Source organism: Martes martes (genome assembly GCF_963455335.1).
Source record: "Martes martes genome assembly, chromosome: 4".
NCBI classification, from domain to species: domain Eukaryota; kingdom Metazoa; phylum Chordata; class Mammalia; order Carnivora; family Mustelidae; genus Martes; species Martes martes.
This window is the reverse complement of record NC_137891.1, coordinates 163047765-163067401: the sequence shown is the minus strand read 5'-3', so window position 1 is coordinate 163067401 and position 19637 is coordinate 163047765. Positions and strand designations below refer to the sequence as shown.

At 56.5% G+C, this 19637-nt stretch overlaps 1 protein-coding gene across 1 annotated transcript; it reads left to right on the top strand.

The window, feature by feature from the left end:
• The first annotated feature begins 5461 nt into the window (after positions 1–5461).
• ZC3H12A (zinc finger CCCH-type containing 12A) lies at positions 5462–14163 on the top strand. Its single transcript, XM_080802721.1, has 6 exons — positions 5462–5565; positions 6405–6857; positions 11244–11383; positions 11617–11851; positions 12407–12513; positions 12652–14163. Exons 2-6 carry the CDS (start codon positions 6484–6486, stop codon positions 13512–13514), a joined length of 1719 nt encoding a protein of 572 aa, XP_080658847.1. The 5' UTR covers positions 5462–5565; positions 6405–6483; the 3' UTR covers positions 13515–14163.
• The last annotated feature ends 5474 nt before the right edge of the window (positions 14164–19637 follow it).

The window sequence follows — 19637 nt, the reverse complement described above, 5'->3', positions numbered from 1 at the left end:
TCCGAGCACTTGCGTGGGTCTGAACCTCAGGGCTGCCACAAATGGGGCCACGGAGGCCAGCGATGGAGAAAGCCCGGCCAGTCCCGTTCTCAGCTGTGCCTGAATTTAACTTGCTGTGTGGCCGGGGGCAAGTCCCTTTCCCCATCCATCTCCCCATCTATAAAACAAAGACTCCAGGCTAGTGAAGTCTCTCTGGGGCTTTCCAGCTCTAACCATGCAGAATGTAAGCAGAATTCAAGGTTCAGAAGAGAGGGAGCAGGGGTACCTGGGTAGAGGGACAGTGGGGGTAGGTGGGATCTAGGGAGGGGAGGCAGGAGGGCCATCTGGCCAGGGCCCCAGAGACAAAAAGTCCCCAAGTGTAGACTTGGGACACTGTCTCCAAGTGGAAATATACTCGGTCACAGTGTACACACACACCCATGGAAATGAACAAAGACATCGGCCCCCTTGCCAAAACACACCGCCTCTAAGGCCCATGACGTTTTATATACATACATAGATTTTTTTTACATCAACTTTTTTACTTTTGGAGTTGACGTTGGATTTATAGAAGAGCTGGAAAGATACACAGAGTTCCCATACACCCCTCACCCCATTTCAGTTTCTCTGATGTTGTCATCTGTCATCTCACACCACAATGGCCCATTTGTGAAAGCTACAACCACACAACATTGCTACATCTTTGTTGCTGAAGTCCAACCTTTTGTGGACTTAACCAGCTTTTCCATCAACCCTCCCTGATCCGGGAACCAACCCAGGGAACCACATTGCTTCCACTTGGCTTGTTTACAGGCGTCCTCTAGGCTGTGACTGTTTCTGTCTTTCCATACTTTTCATTTTTGGTTGGGGGGGGGGGAAGATTTATGTATTTATTTGGGGAGAAGGAGGAGAGAATCTTGAGCAGGCTCTTCGTTGAGCACAGAGCCCGACGCAGGGCTTGAGCTCATGATCCTGGGATCGTGACCTGAACCAAAATCAAGAATGGCACGCTTCCCAGACTAAACCAGCCACTCGGCCCTCTGTGCTCTTTAGTCTTAAGGAGCCCCTGTCAAGTGTTTTGTAAAATGTCCTTCAGTTGGTGTTCGTCTGAGGCTTTCCCTGGGGTCATGGGTTTGGGGAAGAAGAATCACAGAAGGGACATGCCTTTCTCATCATGTGATCTCAGGCTCGCACAACAGCCACTCTGCTCACTCCCTGCGAAGTAACCTTGACACTTGGTCAAGGTAGTGACTGCCAGGCTTCTCCACCCTAAGGTTACTGTTTTCCCATTTCCTGCTCTATTGTCAGAAGTCTAATGCGAGGTGGGGGGGGCGGGGTGGAAGGGGCGGGGCTCATGAACTCCAGATCCTGGAAGGGACCATCTACATAGATTACTTGGAATTCTCCAGTAAGGAAGATTTATTTCTTCTTTCCGGGTTAGCTATCTATGCAATAAGTTATTTCTACCAGCGCGGACTCACAGATATACATTTTATACTTTGGGTTATAATCTAATATCCTGTTATTTCTTTTATTGCTCTAATGGTTGCTGCTGTGGCCTCTGGAGCAATTTAGCTCCTGGGTCCTTGGGACACACTCCATCCTTTTGCGTTTTGAGCGCTTTCCAACTCTGGTGTCTCCTGGTGCTCCCAACTCACCTTTTCCTTGACCCTGCCCTACGGTCAGCCATTACTCCAAGGAAATGATATATTTTTAAGACCAATCTCCCAATTACTATCTTGTCAGTAGTCCACTGCATTTGAATACATGATGAAAAAAGTTATTTTGTTCAATTACTATTTCAAACCTCCCTCAATTTTTTTGTTTGTTTGGTTTCTTTTTGTAGCTCTACTGTGATGTCTTTTTAAAATATACTAGGAGACGGGGCGCCTGCCTGGCTCAGTCAGAGGAGCACGTGACTCGATCTCAGGGTTGTGAATTTGAGCCCCAGGTAGAGATTATGTAGGTTAAAAAAAATTTTTTTTTAAATAACTTAAAATAAAATATACTAGGAACGTTAAGACATGGAAGGGACCTGCTCTTTTCTCCAATTCTAGAAGTCCTTGATGAATTTAACCTCTGTGGCTACTCTGCTAAGGCTTGGGGTGCAGCCTGCCCACCCTTCCTACAGATGTGATCTAGCTTCTGGGTCCTCCCCATTCTGAGTGGCCCAGTGGAGCTATCAAAGGCCAAGGTGATTCCTGCAACCTTTCTCTCTCCAGGTCCCCCATCCCCCACCAAGTGGGTGACCAGTCCTGGACCTCTGCGGACCTCACCCAGGCTGGCCAGGTGGCAAGAAAGCAGACAAGCTCCAGGAAGGAAGCTGGCGAGCCCAGCCTCCAAAGACAGACAAGCGTGGGCTGGGCACCATTCCATCCAGAGTGCTCCTGGGAATTAGGGCCAACGTTTGCAAAATCCAGCTGTAAGTGGAGCAGGGGTTCCCCAGAGCAGCCCTGGATTCTGCAGAAGAGTCAGCTTCTCAGGAAAGAGCCGCCTTCAAGAGCCGGAAGAGAGTGAGACTTCAGTTCACTTGGGGAGGGGACAGAGCTGCGTGACTCATCACCCGGTCTTGCCGGCCACAACTGGCACAGCACTGGACCTCCCAGAGGAGGTCCCAGGCAGGCAATCACAATCCAGCACGTAGGGACACGGGCTGGGTGCCGTGGGAGCACTAGGGAGGAAGCAGAGTGGCGTTTGAAGAGTCTCGGCGGGCCTCCCAGAGGAGGTGACATCATCAAAAAGATGAATGGAATTGGTCAGGTGGCAGTCCGAGGGAAGGAGGGGAGGGCACTCCCGGCCAAGGAAGAAGCAGATGCAAAGCACTGGCCCAGTGCCTGCAGCCTGGTGAGCAGTCTTAAATGTGAGGTGTTATCGCTGCGGCTGACTTACCATCATCACAGTGATTAACCTGGGCTTGTTTCTTAATATTTTTCTTATCTTAAGGTTAGTTCCTGCAATGAATAAATGCCTAATGGCACTGAGCTTTTCCTTACTATAAAAGGGTGGCGCTGAAAATCAGGGGTTCAGCATCACAGTGCTCAGCCAGAGTAGCTGAGACCAGCGGGGGCGGGGGGGGTAGTGGGTGGGGGGGCATGGAAAGGGGCCTTGTTCTGCCTCTCTCCTTGGCTGGCGGCCCTCCCCTGGGGGGTATAGGAGGGAACATTCTGGGGTCTTTAAAGTTGAGAGGCAACAAGGCAGGGACCTGGGTAGACAGGGTTAGGCAAGTCCCAAGGAAGAGCTTCCCTGCCTGGCTAGAAATGAACGCTCCCTCCTCCCTGGGTCTTCTGCGGCCTCTTAAAACAGGAAGGTACTGGAAGTGGGTACCTCAGAAGGAACTCTGCGAATTCTAACTCTACGGGCCCCAGGCAAATGACTTCACCTTTCTGAAACTCTGAGTTTTTGTTGCTTCAACTCTACAAGCGCATTAAGATATGTATGAGAATTTTCAAAGCACATGCCTGGTAACAGCTACCTATGTAAATAAGTAACAAATCCCAGAAATCACATCCAATAACAGAACGGACAAATAACTAGTGGTATAGTCCTAAAATTGAATATTATTCAATCGTAAAATAAATAATTTATAGGGACAGCGGCAACAGAAATGTATTTTAAAAAACATTTCTTTTTTATGTCGGGGGAGCCTGGCTGGCTCAGTCGGTGGAATGTGCAATTCTTGATCTTGGGGTTGTGGGTTCAAGCCCCATATTGGGTGCAGAGACTAGTTAAAAATAAATCTTTAAAAAAAACCCCAACAACAATTCTGTGTGAAAATAGGGAGTCACATAATTATAGAATGATTCCATCTGCACACAAAAAAAGCAAAACTAAACTAAACAATATGATGTTTAGGTATTTATACCAGAGTGATAAAATCAAGAGAAAATCAAGGAAATAATTAGCACAATTAAAACAAAATTCAGGAAAATGGTCCTTCAAGGATGAAGGGCGGAGGCTGCAGTGGAGGCATGTGGAGGGTCTCAAAGCTACTGGTATGGGTCTAGTTTTTCTTTTTCTTTTTTTTTTTTTATAAAAGATTTTATTTATTTATTTGACAGACAGAGATCACAAGTAGGCAGAGAGGCAGAGAAGCAGGCTCCCCGCTGAGCAGAGAGCCCGACATGGGACTCAATCCCAGGACCCCGAGATCTCGACCCGGACCGAAGGCAGAGGCTTTAACCCACTGAGCCACCCAGGCGCCCCGGGTCTAGTTTTTCAACTAGCTAGTGGACACATAGATATTTTATTGTTACTACTATTATCCATTAAGCCGTACCTGTATAGCATATACAGTGTCTTTTACCATAAAACTTTTTGGCTGTCACACTAATACTTACCTTATAGGATGCATGCCTACGATAAGGCAGAGAAAATTAAAGTTTGGTACACAGCTCTCAGTTTTGGGGGCTTTGGCTCTCTAAGCCTCAGTTTCCCCATCTTCAAAGAGAGCGGGTGATACTGCTGAGGCTTCATCCTCTAGCTTGAGGGTTCTGTGTTCCCCTTTTAAACACATACACAAACACACACATGAGGGCAGGTGTCAGGCCCAATCTTCTCACCAAAAAGTCTCCCCTCTGCCCCAGGTCACTGGTGGTTTCAAAAATGGCAAAGGTGGCTCCTGGGGCCCTGGCATGGAAGCCCCTGGTCCTCCTTCCAGTCCTTTCCAGACAGGGCAATTAAGCCTTTTCTGAATTTCTCCAGGGTAAAATGGGCCTAGCAATCTGTCTTCCTCACCTAAGGCCACGGGTAAATAGTGGAAAGTGCTGTACTGCAGTGGGAGACCATGACTGCCTGACCTGGGACCTAAGAGCATCCTCACGGCGGGGGGCAGGCGGGGGTGCATCCGTGAGCTGCGCGAGAGAATACTGTGTGAACACTCCCGGTGATTGGTGTAAACGGACCTCTTTGCCTGGTTTTTCGCCTCGGCCACTGTGTACTTCCTGGTTGTACTTTCCTATCCTGCTAAGTGTCCTCACCACGGCCCCACCTGTGTGTCCCTGTTCCAGTCACGGTGTACCTGTTGAGTGCTCCTGGCTCGGTCTGAAAAGTGCCCGTCTTTGCAACTAAGGACCTACCTCCAACGGTGGCTGGATCGACCTCTGGGTACCTGATTCATTCAGCGCGACCGTGACTGTCCCGGGCTCAGTCGGGGCGTACTTGTCAGGCGCTCCTGGGTCTGAACGTGCGCGGCCGACCGGGTCCCCGCGTGGCCGTGTGCACCTGGCTCGGCCCGCGCCTCCCTGACGCCTGCGGGGAGATGCGCTGCGGCGGGGCACACGGAGGCGCTGCCTCCGCGGCTGCCCGTGCATCCCTGCCCACCCCCCCGCCCGGTTGTGGCCCGGCCGGCGGCCGCGCTCAGGCCGCGGGGGCGGGGCCGGGGTGGGGCGGGGCGGCGTGGGGGCGGAGCAGGAAGGGGCGGTGGCCGCTCCGCCCCCTACCGCCCAGGCCGGCTACCTCCTCCCCTGCCCGGCTTCCGCGTCACGGTGCCGAACGCCACCTGCGCGCTCCGTATAAAGGCGCCGCCGGCCTCGCCCCCAGGACTCGGCCCGATGGAGACGCCGCGGGCCGAGGCTGGCGCTCGGCGGGGTGAGGCGCGCGGCGGGGCGGGGGCGCGGGCTCCGGGGAAGGGCGGGCGGCGCGGGGAGGGCTCCGGCCAAGACCGGCCGGAGAGGAGGGACGTGGGGCGGGTCCCCTCCGATCTCGCCGGTCCCCATGAACCCCGCCAACTTAGTTCAAGTTGGGGGAGTCTGAGGGAGAGGCAAGGTCCAGAGGGGAACCGAGAGAGCGCGGGGCTCGGGGCCGGGACAGCCTCCGCGTCACCCGCGCCCCGCGGCCAACCAGAGTTTCCCAGCAACTTTTCTCGCGGGTGGGTCTCCCCGGAAACTTCCCCCTTCCCGGCCCGCGAGTCCGGCCGCGGGCCCTGCGCCTCGTGGGCCTGGGCTCGGAGCGCGGGGCGAGCGGAGGCGATGGCCTCAGCGGGGAAGCCCCCGGCACCCCCTCCCCCCTCCCCGAGCGTACTTCCAACCTCGGGTTTCCATCCGAGAGCCCCGCCCAGCAGCTGTGGGGGCGCGGCGACGTCCTGCGAGGCCTCCCAGCACTGCTGGGTCCCCTGGGTTGCCGTGGGGCTGGGGGCGGGGTAGGAGGTGGAGCCAAACTGCCTAAGTTCAAGTCTTTGCGCCACCAGCTAACAGCTGGGTGACCTTAAGTTCTTGAAGTCTGTGGCTCAGTTTCATCCTTTATATAGTGAGAATGATGACTCCTAGCCAGGACAGCTTTTGAGAGGGTAGGAGAGGTGACACACGCAGATGGCTTTGCCTGGTGCCACCAGTCAGTGTAGCCTCAACCTGTTGGGTGGGTAGGGGCTGGAGAGGGGTGGGAGAGAGTGCCACTCCCATCCATCTCTAATTCTTACGGTTGTCCTACAGGAGCTGTGACAGGTGCCTTCCACCCGTGTGAACTGTGAGTGGCAGGTGGAGAGAGGTCCACTCAGAAAGCCAGCCCACCATGAGTCTGTGGGAACTGGGTACCCCCAGGCCGGCTCAGGAGCCCAGCACGGAGGAGACATCGGCTGTGGAGCTGCAGATGAAGGTTGATTTCTTCCGGAAGCTTGGCTACTCATCTGCTGAGATCCACAGTGTCCTGCAGAAACTGGGGGTGCAGGCCGACACCAACACAGTGCTGGGCGAGCTGGTCAAACATGGGTCAGCAGCCGAGCGGGAGCGCCAGGCCTCCCCAGACCCCAGCATTCAGCCCCCACTGGTCCCCCGGGGTGGGGGCACCCCCAAGGCTCCCACCCTGGAACCCTCGGCCCCAGAGGAGAACAAGGAGGGCAGTGACCTGAGACCTGTGGTCATCGATGGGAGCAACGTGGCCATGAGGTACATGTCACTTCCGGGGCCAAGGCCAGGGCCTGTGGTGGGGTATGGTGGCTTTATGTCTCTGCATCTCTGGTAGAGGGGCCTTCAGGAAAGCGTTTGAACTATTCTCACAGACGGATCGAGGGGAAGGGAAAGCTCATTATTGAGGCTCTCCCTTAATATTTATGGCTTCTTGGAAGTGGGTTTGTTAGGAATGCTTTAGCGATGAGGACAGGGGCTCAAAGATGTGCCCATGGGCACACATCACTGGTAAGTGGTAGAGCGGGGATTCGAACTCGGGTCCCTCTATCTCTGGTGTTCACCCTGGGCTTTTCGTCTCTCCCTAAAGACCAACACTCAGTCTCAGTTCCTCTCCTGCGACACGAAGCATTATGGTGTAAGGGATTATAGTTCTCCCGTGTAGGAGTCGGTCACTTAATGTCTTGGAGCTTTCTCTCCTTGTCAGTAAGACCCAGCTAACCCCTACTGAGGTGACATTGTGAGGAGAGGAGGCACAGAGCCTGCAGACACCCAAGCTCAGTAAGCAGTAGCTGTTACCACTGTTACTTCGGGGTCTGGGGCTTCTGAGGCCTTGTGCCAGACCTGGACTCCTGTGAAAGTAGGCCCGAGTACTGGGACCTTTGTCGCTGTGACCAAGAGTGACCCCCAGGATCTGGCTTACATGGGGGCGGGGGCAGGTCAGCTGTGACTTGGGTCACCTCTGCTACAGCCAGATTTACCTGTGCTAGACTGGGCCTAGTCCCCCGAGCCCCCCGCCAGGGCCAGAGCCAGGACTCCACCCCAGCAGTCCTCCCCTCTTCGCCAAGTCTCTTACAGGGAATGGGGTCAGGTGAAGCCCAGGCCGGGGCTGAGCCTAGGAAGTCCAGACCTCCCTTCAGTCCAGGCCCCGCCCTCTGGGTCGGGGCTGGGTGGGTCGTGGACCGGGAAAAGTTCCGGTGGGCGTGGTCAGGGAGCCCCTCCTCCCTGCTTCCACTGCCCGCCCCGCTCTTGGTCGGGGTCCTGGGGAGGGCTCCTTCCGTGGCTGCCGTGAGGGGCCTCCCTGGGAGGGGTGGGGGGCTGCTTAAGCCTTCAGTGCCGTTGGCCCCGCCCACTCCCAACCCAGCTGGGTCAAGTCAGCTGTCAGGCTGGTCCCGGCCCAGCTAAGCCGTTGTGCAGGGGCCCCTGTTCCGCCACCTTGGGATCAATCATCCTGCCTCTGAAATGGGCTGAGCCTCCGTGGGAGGTTGGATAAAGCTCGTTCCCGCATGCTAGCGGCAGCTGGCCACAACCTGTACTTTGAGAGGGGTCCCCTCTCTGGCTCCAGCAGCTTGTGGCTGGCCCAGGAGCCTCGCGGGTCTGTGACTTTTTCCCCTGGAGCCTTGGGCAGGCTGCGCTGACCACCTCCCGCCACACACACCCCCCGCCCCCGGGACAGCCATGTGCTCTGTGTGTTTGTATCCTGGCGGGAGGAGGAGGGGCCTGGGCGGGAGGAGGGGGCTGGCCGGAGGAGCCAGCCCGGAGAGGCACAGCCGCGGGGGGTTTCTGAGCTGGGACTGTAGCAGGAGGGGAATTCCAGCCTCAGACTTCCTGTCTCAGCTGCCGCTGGGTTCCTGCCCTGCTGCCCCCTCCCCCCTAAGGGCAGGCAGGCCAGCCCCCAGCGTATGCAAATCGTGGGGAAATTCACCTCTGTTTCCTTCTAAGGGAATTTTTCTCCTCTAGCTGGGCCCAGCCCAGGCAGATCTCTTCACCTGGCTAGCCTGGCCTGGCCCTGCCCTCTGTCCTTGGGTGGGAGCAGCCCAGCCGGAGTGCCCTACGTCCTCCCACAACTTAGCCAGTGTCTAGTTAGCTGGACTGGGGGTGTCTGAGCTTCTACGAAAACAGGACTGCGGTGGGGAGGGAGGATGTCTGGTTTTCCTGTGCCAGCAGAGCTTCCTCCACTGCAGCAAGAGGGACTAAAGTTAGCTCTAGCGAGGCACTCCTGGCCTGGCTCGACCTGCGGAACTGTCTCGGGTTCAGCTCCTTCCAAGAGCAGGACTCTGACTACCTGCCTGGGGAGTATTTTAGGGGCTAGGACAGCGAGCAGACTTGTCCCCAGCACAGGTTTTTCATGGCCAGAGGCAGTACACTCTCCTGGATTAAATCCCCGAGCTTGCAGATGCTGGCTAGGATGGGGCATGTGCATGCACACATGTGTGTACAGACGTGGGGACGATGGGCTTGTGTGCGCCGGCTGCTCTCCTGAGCCGGGGAGCCAAGCCAGGGATGATCAATTCACATTCCCATGGTTGAGGGGAGGCAGCAGAGGCTCAGGGAGTGGGGGGGGTGGGTGGAATGTGACAGGAGAAGCCCTGGTTATTTGAAGAGAAACCAGGGATCTGAGCTATCCTGGAAGGTCCTGGAAGGCTTCTCAGAGGCAGTGCCATTTCTCATGGGTCCTGAAGAAAGAGCTGGAGTTGGCCAGATGCATCCTTGTCTCCTGTTCCCAGCCTGTCCTTACCTCCCAACACTTTGTTCAGGCTCACATTGGGGAGCTTTTCTTTCCGCTGCACAAACTTCAGGTCTTGCTGTTAGGACTAGGAAGGCAAGCCAGGGGCCCCAGGTGTGGGTTCAAGTTCTGCCCCTTCCCACTAGCCGGGGAGCCTTAGATGAGTTCTGGATCCCCAGTTGCCTTCACTGTGGCTGCGTAAGGATGACGAAAGCAGGTGTGGGACCCATCTGGCCTCCAGAAGGAGCTTGGTGCCCACTCAGCCCCATTTGCCCCCCTCCCCCAGCCAGGGTTGGTGCTTTGTGCCTGAGAATGAGCACAGGCTCTGGGCTGTGTCCCTGTTCCACAGTCCCTGCAACTGGTTGTGCTCCATGGATTGGTTTTCTCATGGGAATGGAGGGGAGAGGGGCCTTTAATGATAGGACCCTCCTCAGAGGCTTGCTGATGATTCCCTGCTAAGCACTTAGATCAGGGCTGAGCTCCCTGCTCTCAGTAAATGTTAACTTTCATTATAAACGGGCTGGTGGACAGTGGGGAGGCCCCACCACCTGGTGGGCATGAGCACTGCCTTCAGCTGGACTTTGCCTCCCCTACAATTTATGGAGACCTTCAGACTGGGAGCCCCAGCCTCTCCCTCAGACAGCCTCCATGCCCCCAGCTGCCTTACTCCCATCTCTACCTTCTCTCGGGACTCCAGCTACCAGCCTCCCCCCTCCCTAGCCACCCACAGGATGTGGTTGCCCATGGACTTGCCTCTTTTGTGTAACGTTTATTCTGTTTTATTTGCCAAATATGAGCGTCTGAGGGGCGGGGGCTCTTGGGGAGGGAGCTGTAGCTGGCCTCGTCCAGGGCCCCCAGCCTGGGCTTGGAGGCATTCTACAACACTCACTGGTTCCCCGGGAGCTCCCACCCCTCAACCCTCCCAGGAAGCCAGCTGGAACCTCCCTTTGCTGGACTGTCTCTGGCCTCAAGCAGACATGAAAGTGATGCCACTGACATGGGCCCTGCAGACTGCCAGGCCCATTTTTCAGCTAGGGAAACTGAGCCAGAGCAAGCCAGCAGCCAACCCAGGCTTGCTTCTGGATCCAGCCACCTTTGGAGGGGGTGACATTGTCAGACCACAGCAGGGATGTCCCACCTCCCATCTCTCCTGACAGAGAGAGTCTCCTGGTGGCTTCCAGATGGCCTTTCTGCCTCTGCTCCCGCCCTCCCAGGAGGGGCTAGGAGAGCACAGAGCAGTCTAGGCATTTGGGGGAATTGGCAGTCTTGGGAGGAAAGGCTCTTTCACTTTCAGGCTGAAAGGCTTCTGCGTGCCTCTCCCACTGGGTCAGCGACTGCCCTATGTGGGACAGTGGATCGTGCCTCCTTCCCCTTCGGCCTCCTCAGTCCCAGCCCTGGGGCCTGTGTGGGACTGAACTTTAATCCAGGTTTAATCCGGAGCAATCTGGTTTCTCTCCAGTTAGCCGGGGCTGGTCCCTGCCAACCCCCACCCACAGCACCACCCAGCGGGGTGAGGGAGACTGGTGACTCAGTGTGCCTGTGTACGTCCGTGTCCCTGTGGTCCCAGCACCCCCCGGGTGGGGCAGGAACCAGAAGGCTCCTGGAGCCTTTCCCCCACCCCCAGGTGTGTTGCAAGCAGCCTGACCCTCCCCCACATGGGGAGCGGGTGCCACCAGATTCCTGGGCGGCTCCTCACTGTCGGGAGATGGAACGTCAGGGAAAGTCCCTGGTCAGGCCATCCCGGACGCTGTGGGAACCAGCAGGGAATGCAGGCCTTAGGCCAGAAGGCAGTGGGCTGAGCCTGGCCGCCCCACCACCCAGGCCAGGCCAGGGGCTGGGGAGCAAGGCCTTCGCGCTTGGGGCTACGGGAGAATGGGCCAGCCACCCTCGCAGGCTGACCCTGCCCCTCTTCTCCTTCCCAGCCACGGGAACAAGGAAGTGTTCTCCTGCCGGGGCATCCTCCTGGCAGTGAACTGGTTTCTGGAGCGGGGCCACACAGACATCACAGTATTTGTGCCATCCTGGAGGAAGGAGCAGCCTCGGCCCGATGTGCCCATCACAGGTGGGTAGCACCTCGGGGGGGGGGGGGAGGGGGGAGGGGCAGGGGCTGTCCTGCGCTGCACCCCCCAGCGGGGCTTCTCCCCAGGAGAGACCCTTTGGGTGTGACAGCCGCTTCTAGGCCTCAAGCAGGGACCAGCATTGCTTTCCCCAGCTTCCTCTGCGCTCAGCCCCTCCTGCTGGGCACCTGGGGATCAGAGTCCCCAGGCCCTGACCTCTGTTGGCACTTTCTTACAGACCAGCACATCCTGCGGGAGCTGGAGAAGAAGAAGATCCTGGTGTTCACCCCGTCGCGGCGCGTGGGTGGCAAGCGCGTGGTGTGCTATGATGACCGCTTCATCGTGAAGCTAGCTTTCGAGTCTGACGGGGTGGTGGTCTCCAACGACACGTACCGGGACCTCCAGAGCGAGCGGCAGGAATGGAAGCGCTTCATTGAAGAGCGGCTGCTCATGTATTCCTTCGTCAACGACAAGTACGGTCCTGGTCCTTGGGGATCAGGGTCAAGTATGGTCTGGGGTCCCAGGATGGGGAGGGGAAGCCAGATGTGTCCTTGGGCGTTGAGGGTGGCTAGGAGGAGCTCTGCTGGGGCCACGGCCTTGCATCCAGGCAGCTTTGGGAGTGAGAGGGACCTGGCACCAGGTAGGAAGGTCAGGCTGGGGATGGGGGCGCAGGGTGGGAGGGGGTTAATGTGGAGGGTGGGGCAGAAGCAGCGGTGACAGTTTATAGTTAGTGGTTCCTGGCACTCAGCCCCTGATCAGCAGCCAGTGGATGGATGCAGCCTTTGATTCGGATTTTCAGGTTGCTGGCCTCCCATGGCCTTGGAGAGCTGCGCTAATGGCCTCTCCAGCTGGGGCCTCCTCCCCTCCCTTGGGGTAGTCCCACCTGGGGCCCAGGGATGTCATGCAGGATGTTCACCAGTTTTAGGAGCTGCTGTCCCTCTTGTTCATCCTTGTGAGACTCTCTGTCCAGCCCCCCTCCCCCACTCAGCCCCAGGAGGTTCCCTTCATGCCTCCTACCTCCTCTGCAGGTTCATGCCGCCTGATGACCCTCTGGGCCGTCACGGGCCAAGCCTGGACAACTTCCTACGTAAGAAGCCACTCACAGCGGAGCACAGGAAGCAGCCGTGTCCCTATGGTAAGAGATATGGGCCCAGAGCTCTTCCTCTCAGAGACTACCCAATCCCAAGTTTCCCATGCCACTCCCTTCCCTCTCCCGGCTGTGGTCCTGGAGCCTCCCGCCCCCCAGCTCAGAGCTGTCCTCACTGTCTTGCAGGGAGGAAATGCACCTACGGGATCAAGTGCCGATTCTTCCACCCAGAGCGGCCGAGCCGCCCGCAGCGCTCTGTGGCCGACGAGCTCCGTGCCAATGCCACTAGGGCCCCGGGCAAGGACAAAAGTGGCCAGCGGGCTTCACCCTCATCCCAGCCCGGCTCTGTGCCCACAGAGCATGAGCAGTGTAGCCTGGATGGGAAGAAGCTGGGAGCCCAGGCATCCCCAGGGCTGCACCGAGAGGGTCTGACCCAGCCCTTCGCCCCAGCGGGCAGGATCCTGCCCCCTAGTGGGGGCAGTGGCAGCAGCTTTGGGCCCACAGACCCATTCTCCCAGACACCGGATTCTCTCCCATACACCTCCCAAGAGTGTCTGGACTCGGGCATCGGCTCCCTGGAGAGCCAGATGTCAGAACTGTGGGGGGTTCGCGGAGGAGGCCCCAGTGAGCCCGGCCCTCCTCTGGGCCCTTACGCCGGCTACAGCCCCTACGGGGCCGAGCTCTCAACCCCTCGGGCCTTCTCTGCCTTTGGAGGGGCCGTGGGTGCTGGCCACTTCAGTGTCCCTGCTGACTACGCCCCCCCACCGGCTGCTTTTCCACCTCGAGAGTACTGGTCTGAGCCGTACCAGCTGCCCCCGCCCACCCCAGTCCTGCAGGACCGGCAGGTGCCAGGTCCAGGTGCTGACAGGAGCCCGTGGGGCGGGACTGGCAGCCTGGCCAAGGAGCGAGCCAGCGTGTACACCAAGCTGTGCGGGGTCTTCCCCCCACACCTGGTAGAGGCTGTGATGGGGCGCTTCCCGCAGCTCCTGGACCCCCAGCGGCTGGCTGCCGAGATCCTTTCCTACCAGCCCCGGCACCCCAGCGAGTGAGCCAGCTGTGCCGTGCCAGCCGCCCCCAAGGCTGGACTGTGGGAGGAGTGAAATAGGGAAGGGAACCTGCAAACCAAAGATACTGTAGGATTGGTTCTGGCCCACACGGCGCCTGCAGCCAGCTGCCGTGTGGGGCAGGAGCGATCACCCTGTTGATGCACATTGTATCTGTAGTTTAAGGAGACGCTGCCGTAAAGGCATCAGTCCGCGGCTGAAGCCCAAACCCTCCTTTCTCTCAGAGGGCGGGGAGGGAGGCGGTGGGGAGCAGAGGCCTGGGCTGGGGGCCCTGTGCACGGCCCCCCACCTCCGCCCCGTCCCTGGGATGCCGGCCTCGGCTGGCTAGTTAGGCACCATGTGCCTGCCCTCCAAGGGCCCCTCCTGTACGCCAATGAGGCCTCATCCGTGCTCTCGCGGGGCACCAGGCTTCATGTTAGTAAGCAAGATGCTTCTTAATAACCCACCTTCTGTCCCACTCTGTTCGCCTGTCTCCTTGCCCCCACCCTCTCTTCCCCTCCTCTGTACTCCAAGTCATCTCCCTTCCGCAAAAGTGGGAACGCATATATGTATGTGTACAGGTATAACGTTAAATTCTTTGTAAGTCCCTGCCTCCCTGAACACGTCAATAAAGTACAATGTGACCCCCTTTAGGAGATGATGGTCCAGGTTGTGCTTGGGGGTTGAGCGGGCCTTTGCGCAGCGGAAGGTCAGCAGGTATGCACTCGACCCAAAGTGCTTGGTCCCTTGGGAGCAGGGCCTTCCTAACAGGCCATGGGCCAGGCCTTGAGAGGAGGTGGGGGACCCACAGGCAGGGATGGGGGAGAGTTGGGGAGTTGAAGTCGGTTCTGAAGCAGTGGGGTGGCAAGGGGTGGCAGGGGGTGAGGGTTGGGATTCAGCTGTTCCCCTTTTCTGCCCTGTGACCAGAGCTGAGGGCAGAAAGCCATCTGGCTGAGAAGAGGGCTTTCAGGATAGTTGAGGAGAGAGGGTGGTGGGGGAGCCCTTAGGTACCCAGCTCCGGCCCCACCCTCCCAGACAATACAGCGTTCTAGACGCAGAGCTGCCGAGTGAGGCAGGGGGCATGGAAGCAGCATGGAGAGGTGATACCGGGGTAGCCTCCACACGGGAGGGTAGGGGTTCTGGTCCCAAGCTCAGGAACTGGCTCTGCCACCAGATTCACCCGGGGCAAGTGACTGCCCCTCCCTGGGCCTCAGTTTCCTCATCTGTGAAGTGGAGATACTAATTGTAGCTACCTCACAGGATTGTACAGAGGACGTGAGAGCATGCATTTGGCCACATGACCCAGGGCCTGGCACATAGTAAGTGCTCATCTAAGGGGCCTCTGGTGTTGCTCTCTGTGGGCTATGTTCACCTCATCATCTCAACCTTCTCGGCGGCCCCTAGAAGGAAGGCAGCCAGGAAGGAAAACACTTTTCCCCAATGAAAAAATGAGATATAAATGTTACAGATTTTAAGTGAAAAGCTGGGCTATCAAAAATGGTCCCCAAACAAAACACCATCAGCAGGAGAAAACAGAAAAAATACAGTTTTAATAACTCTATAGCTGAACATGTCACCTAATCTGTACTTATTGTTTGTGAAGCTTTTATAGTATCTGTATTTTTTTTTTTTTAGAAACTGCTTTACCACAGAACATCTGTGCATCATGTTGAGGAAAATGCTGGTGTGGCCATCTCCCCACACACTGGGCCCCAACTGCGCTCCTCACCCTGAACACTTTTTTTTTTTTTTTAAGATATATTTATTTATTTATTTTGGGAGAGGGAAAGAGTGAGTTGGGGGGAGAGGGAGAAAGAGAATGTCCAGCAGATTCCCTACTGAGCGGGGAATCTGATGTGGGGCTCGATCCCACGACCCTGAGATCATGGCCTGAGCTAAAATCAAGAGTCAAATGCTCAACTGACTGAGACCCCCCACCCCTGGCACCTCCCCAGACGTTTTTAGAGGCCTGCATTTAAAGCAGGAAGCAGACGCAAAGTGGGAATGATCTCAGCAAATGTTATCTCGAAGCCCCCACACGTGCTCTTGAAGGCACCCCCTGCCCGTTGCTTCCAGCCTCCTTGGAAGGTTTTATCTGCACTGAGAACAGTCATTGCCTTCCTTATAAAATATTTTCTCCAGTCAAGTACTGTATTCCAGATTACAAGGCTGTTTGTGGGTCTTTGTTTGTTTTTATGGGACAGGAAGCTAAAAGACCAGACTGTCCAGTTCATTATCAGGTACTGGCCTGGCAAAGGAAGGCCACTGGCAACGCCAGGCTGAGTGGTTTGCCTGAGGTCCCAGAGACGAGGGCAGGCTGGAGCAGGCCCTCGAGTTTGGCGCCCTGGCTCCACACACCAGAAGGAAGGACCCCAGGCCCTGCTTTGCAACAACTCTCGGACCTGAGAAGGAGGGAGGCAGAGGAGCCCGCACCTCCCAACCCTGTTAGGTATACAGCCACCACAAAGAATCCCTCCAGCCTGACAGTGAAAGGACCACCCCCCACCCCTGCTCAGCAGTGGGCGCCCCAGCAGCCAAACCCACCAAGCCCCCTTCTATCTGCACACCATGTGGGTGGGACGCGAAGGCCACAAGGCCTCGGGAGCGGCCTGGAAGGAGCAGTAAGGTGCCTGCGCCTCTTCCCATCCCACCAGCCGGCTGCCCGAGAATTCGAGGGCTCACATTTGGCCCCTGACCAGAGCTGAGCTCTGGGTCATTTGCTGTTTCTGTGTTTGGGGTGCGGGGGAAGGACCCTCCAGGCAGGTGGGCAGCAGGCGACAGGCCCAGGCTGCGTGCGGCCCCACTGGCTGGCTGATGGGCACCCACAAGGGCGGCCAAGTCCATGCAGCAGGTGCCAGCCGAGGCCAGGCTTCAGGGAGGCTCTGGTCAGCTCGGCGCCTTGCAGGCCTGAGCTCACCCCTCTGTGCTTCGCCGGCCCTCCAGGACCTGGAGCCGCTCCTCTGGGCCTCTTCCTCAACTTGGCTGCCAGGCCCAAAGACCCGGATGTACGTGTCCTCCCCAGGACGTGGGCTTTAAGGGTGGAGTTCTCCCAACCAGTTCCTGCCCCACCCACTGAAGCCCCTTCCCTCACAGGGCCTCGACGCTTCCCACCCATCCAACAGACACAGTGAACCCTGCATAGCTCTAGATGGACAAGAAGACTCCTCAGTTTGTGGGGGTCTAGCCTGAGAGGGAAGGGTCCTGGCTGGGGGGGCCCTAGGCAACTCCCTTGCCCTCCTAGAGCCCCAGCTTCCTGGCTTGCCTCACAAAAGAGGTGTGAGGTTCCCCCCAGGGCTCGCGGGAAGGCGAGGGTGGCAGGGTTGGAAGCCATCCCAAGACCCTGCTTCCAGCCCCCGAGGTGCTGAGGCGTTGGGACTCAGATGGCTGTCGCCCTGCCTGCCCTTTCCTCCTCTGCCTTCCTGGTTCCAGGAGCCGAGAAGCTGATGGGGAAACCAATGAGTATGCAAATCCCCGCATTGTTGGGAAATGATCCCAGGGAGCTCCCAGAGGATGGCCTACTGCCAGCCCCTCCCCACCTCCAAAAGTTCCCCGCCTCACCCTGGGGCTCTCAGCCGCTGGGGCCTGACCCTGAGTCTGCTTTCCCGAGTTCAGTCTCAAAGGTGGGTTAACCCTGCGGGGGGCGTAGGGGGACTCCGGAAACCTTGGCCTCCTTGGCAAAGAACAAACTGGCCCCAAATGGATGAAGCTCCCTTCCTTGGATGTCCCCACCCACTCTGTCCCCATCCGACTCCACTCGCCTGAGGAAAACCCAGCGGTCCCTAAACGTCTGGGGCATTTCAGCAAGGAGCCCGAGGGCGCTGAGGCTGGGGAAGCAGCCCTCCCAGGCCCCATACCCCCAGTGCTGCCAGCACTTCACACATCCCTGGTCTCCGGCAGGGCGGCTGGTGTGGGGCAGTGACTGGGAAGAGGCCACCACTGACATCGCCCCCTGCGCAGCCACTTCCTCCCCTACACAGAAGGGCAAGACCCCTGCCCTCAAGGTGAGGCTGGGCAGGTCTCCATCAGGGAAACTGGGATTCAGTAGGACACAAATCCAGGAGTCGAGAGCGGATGGAGCCGGCACCTCACACCCTGGGCCTCGCTGGTCCCCAAAGGCTCCTGCCCCCAAATAAGGCAGTCCTGGGATCCTAGCACTTCTGCTCCAGGGCTTCTCAAACCTCTGGCTCATTTTTTTCCCCTAGACCATAGCAGAGTGGGTGGAGTAGAGGGCGGTGAGTAAGAGCCTGTTCTGAGGACCTCCTCGTTCATGGGAAGGGTGTGGGAGATTTGGCTGAAAAGAGACAGGAAGTAGAGCCCTACAATTAAGGGAACACGGGCCATCCCAGGCCATGATATGTAAATCCTTCCAGCTAGTTCCTGGATGGGGAGGTGGCCTCAGGCTGTCATCCTGGGATAGGGCCTTTTGAAGGACATCTCAAGGCAGGTACTGGCCATCTTAAATTGCTCACCCATTTAAGAAATGGCTGCAAACTCGGTAGAAGGGAAGGAAGGATCAGGCAACCGCCCCCACCCCACCCTGGGCTGGGCATGTTGCTGGGTCTGGGAAGGGTCCAGTGGCTCTGATTCTGGCGGCTCTCCAGATTAGAGCCCCACTAAAGGCCAGGGGTGCTTGTGGGGCTCTGCCTGCCACCTGCTGGCGCCTCCTGGTATGACTGTCTGCGTGGCAGGAGGTCGCAGAGCAACGGGCCTGAACCAAGTGCCCAGAGACAAGCATCTCCAGTAGGAGCCGAATACAAGACTCTAAAGAGAATAATATAGAAAGTGCTAAGGCAAAGATGGGAATTCTTTTTTCTTTGCTGTTTTTTTTTTTTAAACGTAAGCTCTGTGCCCGGTGTGGAGCTTGAACTCATGACCTTGAGATCAAGAGTCGCCCACTCTATGGGCTGCCCTTTACAAAGTTGAAAGCTCCAGAAAATTTCAACTGTTATGGGTAACAAATGTTATGGGTAACAAATCACCCAAGAAAAATCCTCCAGAAAAAAAAGCTCCAGAAAATTTCAACTGTTATGGGTAACAAATGTTATGGGTAACAAATCACCCAAGAAAAATCCTCAGACAGTAGAGGAATAAGGAATGGAAAAGGAGAAAAAAAACACATGCATTCACATTTAAAGTGATTTGGGCAATAAAACCACAGGGCAATCTGTGTTTTTACCTTTTGACACGGTGGCTCGGCAATCCTACCACTAAGAATCATATTTCGGCACTACGACACTGCCCAAAATGACAAAAGATGAAAAACAGCATTAATGTCATCAGCAGCGGACTGGTTAAATAAACTGTGGTGTACACACGTAAAGGAATGCCAAAGAGCCAACAGAAATGAGGTTCACAAGCTGCATTCATAGAACGCTTTCTAAGCTGTACGACTAGCTACCATTTTGGTACTAGGCACATGGCTGTGTGCATATCGCTCATTCGTGTACAAAGCTCCTCCGGAAGGGTCTGTGAGGAACCGCCTCTGGGAAGGACAGATGGTTGCTGAGGGACGGGTGGCCTTTTTTTTTCACTGACCATACTCCTGTACTATTTGAATTTATGCCATTTGCATGTATTGTTTATTCAAATTAAATCTTTTAACACCTCCTTAGGGTACAGAAATAAGTTATGGGGATGGGGATCTGAGGAGGGTTCTGTCGGCCAGGGGCCTCCAAAGGTTATTCTTGTCCATGGACAGTAAAAGCTTAGAGCACACACACCCCCCAACACGTAGGTGGTGTTACATCAGGATAACTGCCCGTTCTGAAGATCAGGATGGCTGAAGTGCAACAACTGCTTGTGGTTCAACCTAACGTTTATTCATCAATTATCTCCAAGTACTAATGAATATTTTTACATGTTATTATATACCACATTCAAAGTGACAACTAAAAAAGGCTGAGCCAGAAAATAAATACAAATTGAAGGCTTGAAACGTACCCTTCAAATCCCCCCCAGCCATAGGCCATCCTCCATACCCTCCTCCTTGGGGACCACTGCCCTGCGCTAAGGTGGGGGTCAGAATCAACACCACAGCCCATCTTGGCAGGGACGATTTTACTGTGATTTTACTCTACAGAAGTTTTCCAAAGTGAAAACTGTTTCCAATCCTGAAGATTACCACTTAGA

What these genes read in the sequence shown, in the direction of transcription:
- ZC3H12A (XM_080802721.1), top strand. Translation starts at nt 6,484, where the DNA reads ATGAGTCTGTGGGAACTGGGTACCCCCAGGCCGGCTCAGGAGCCCAGC. An exon ending in GCCCGATGTGCCCATCACAG is followed by an intron (nt 11,384 to 11,616) that starts GTGGGTAGCACC and finishes ACTTTCTTACAG; the next exon opens with ACCAGCACATCCTGCGGGAG. An exon ending in GAAGCAGCCGTGTCCCTATG is followed by an intron (nt 12,514 to 12,651) that starts GTAAGAGATATG and finishes ACTGTCTTGCAG; the next exon opens with GGAGGAAATGCACCTACGGG.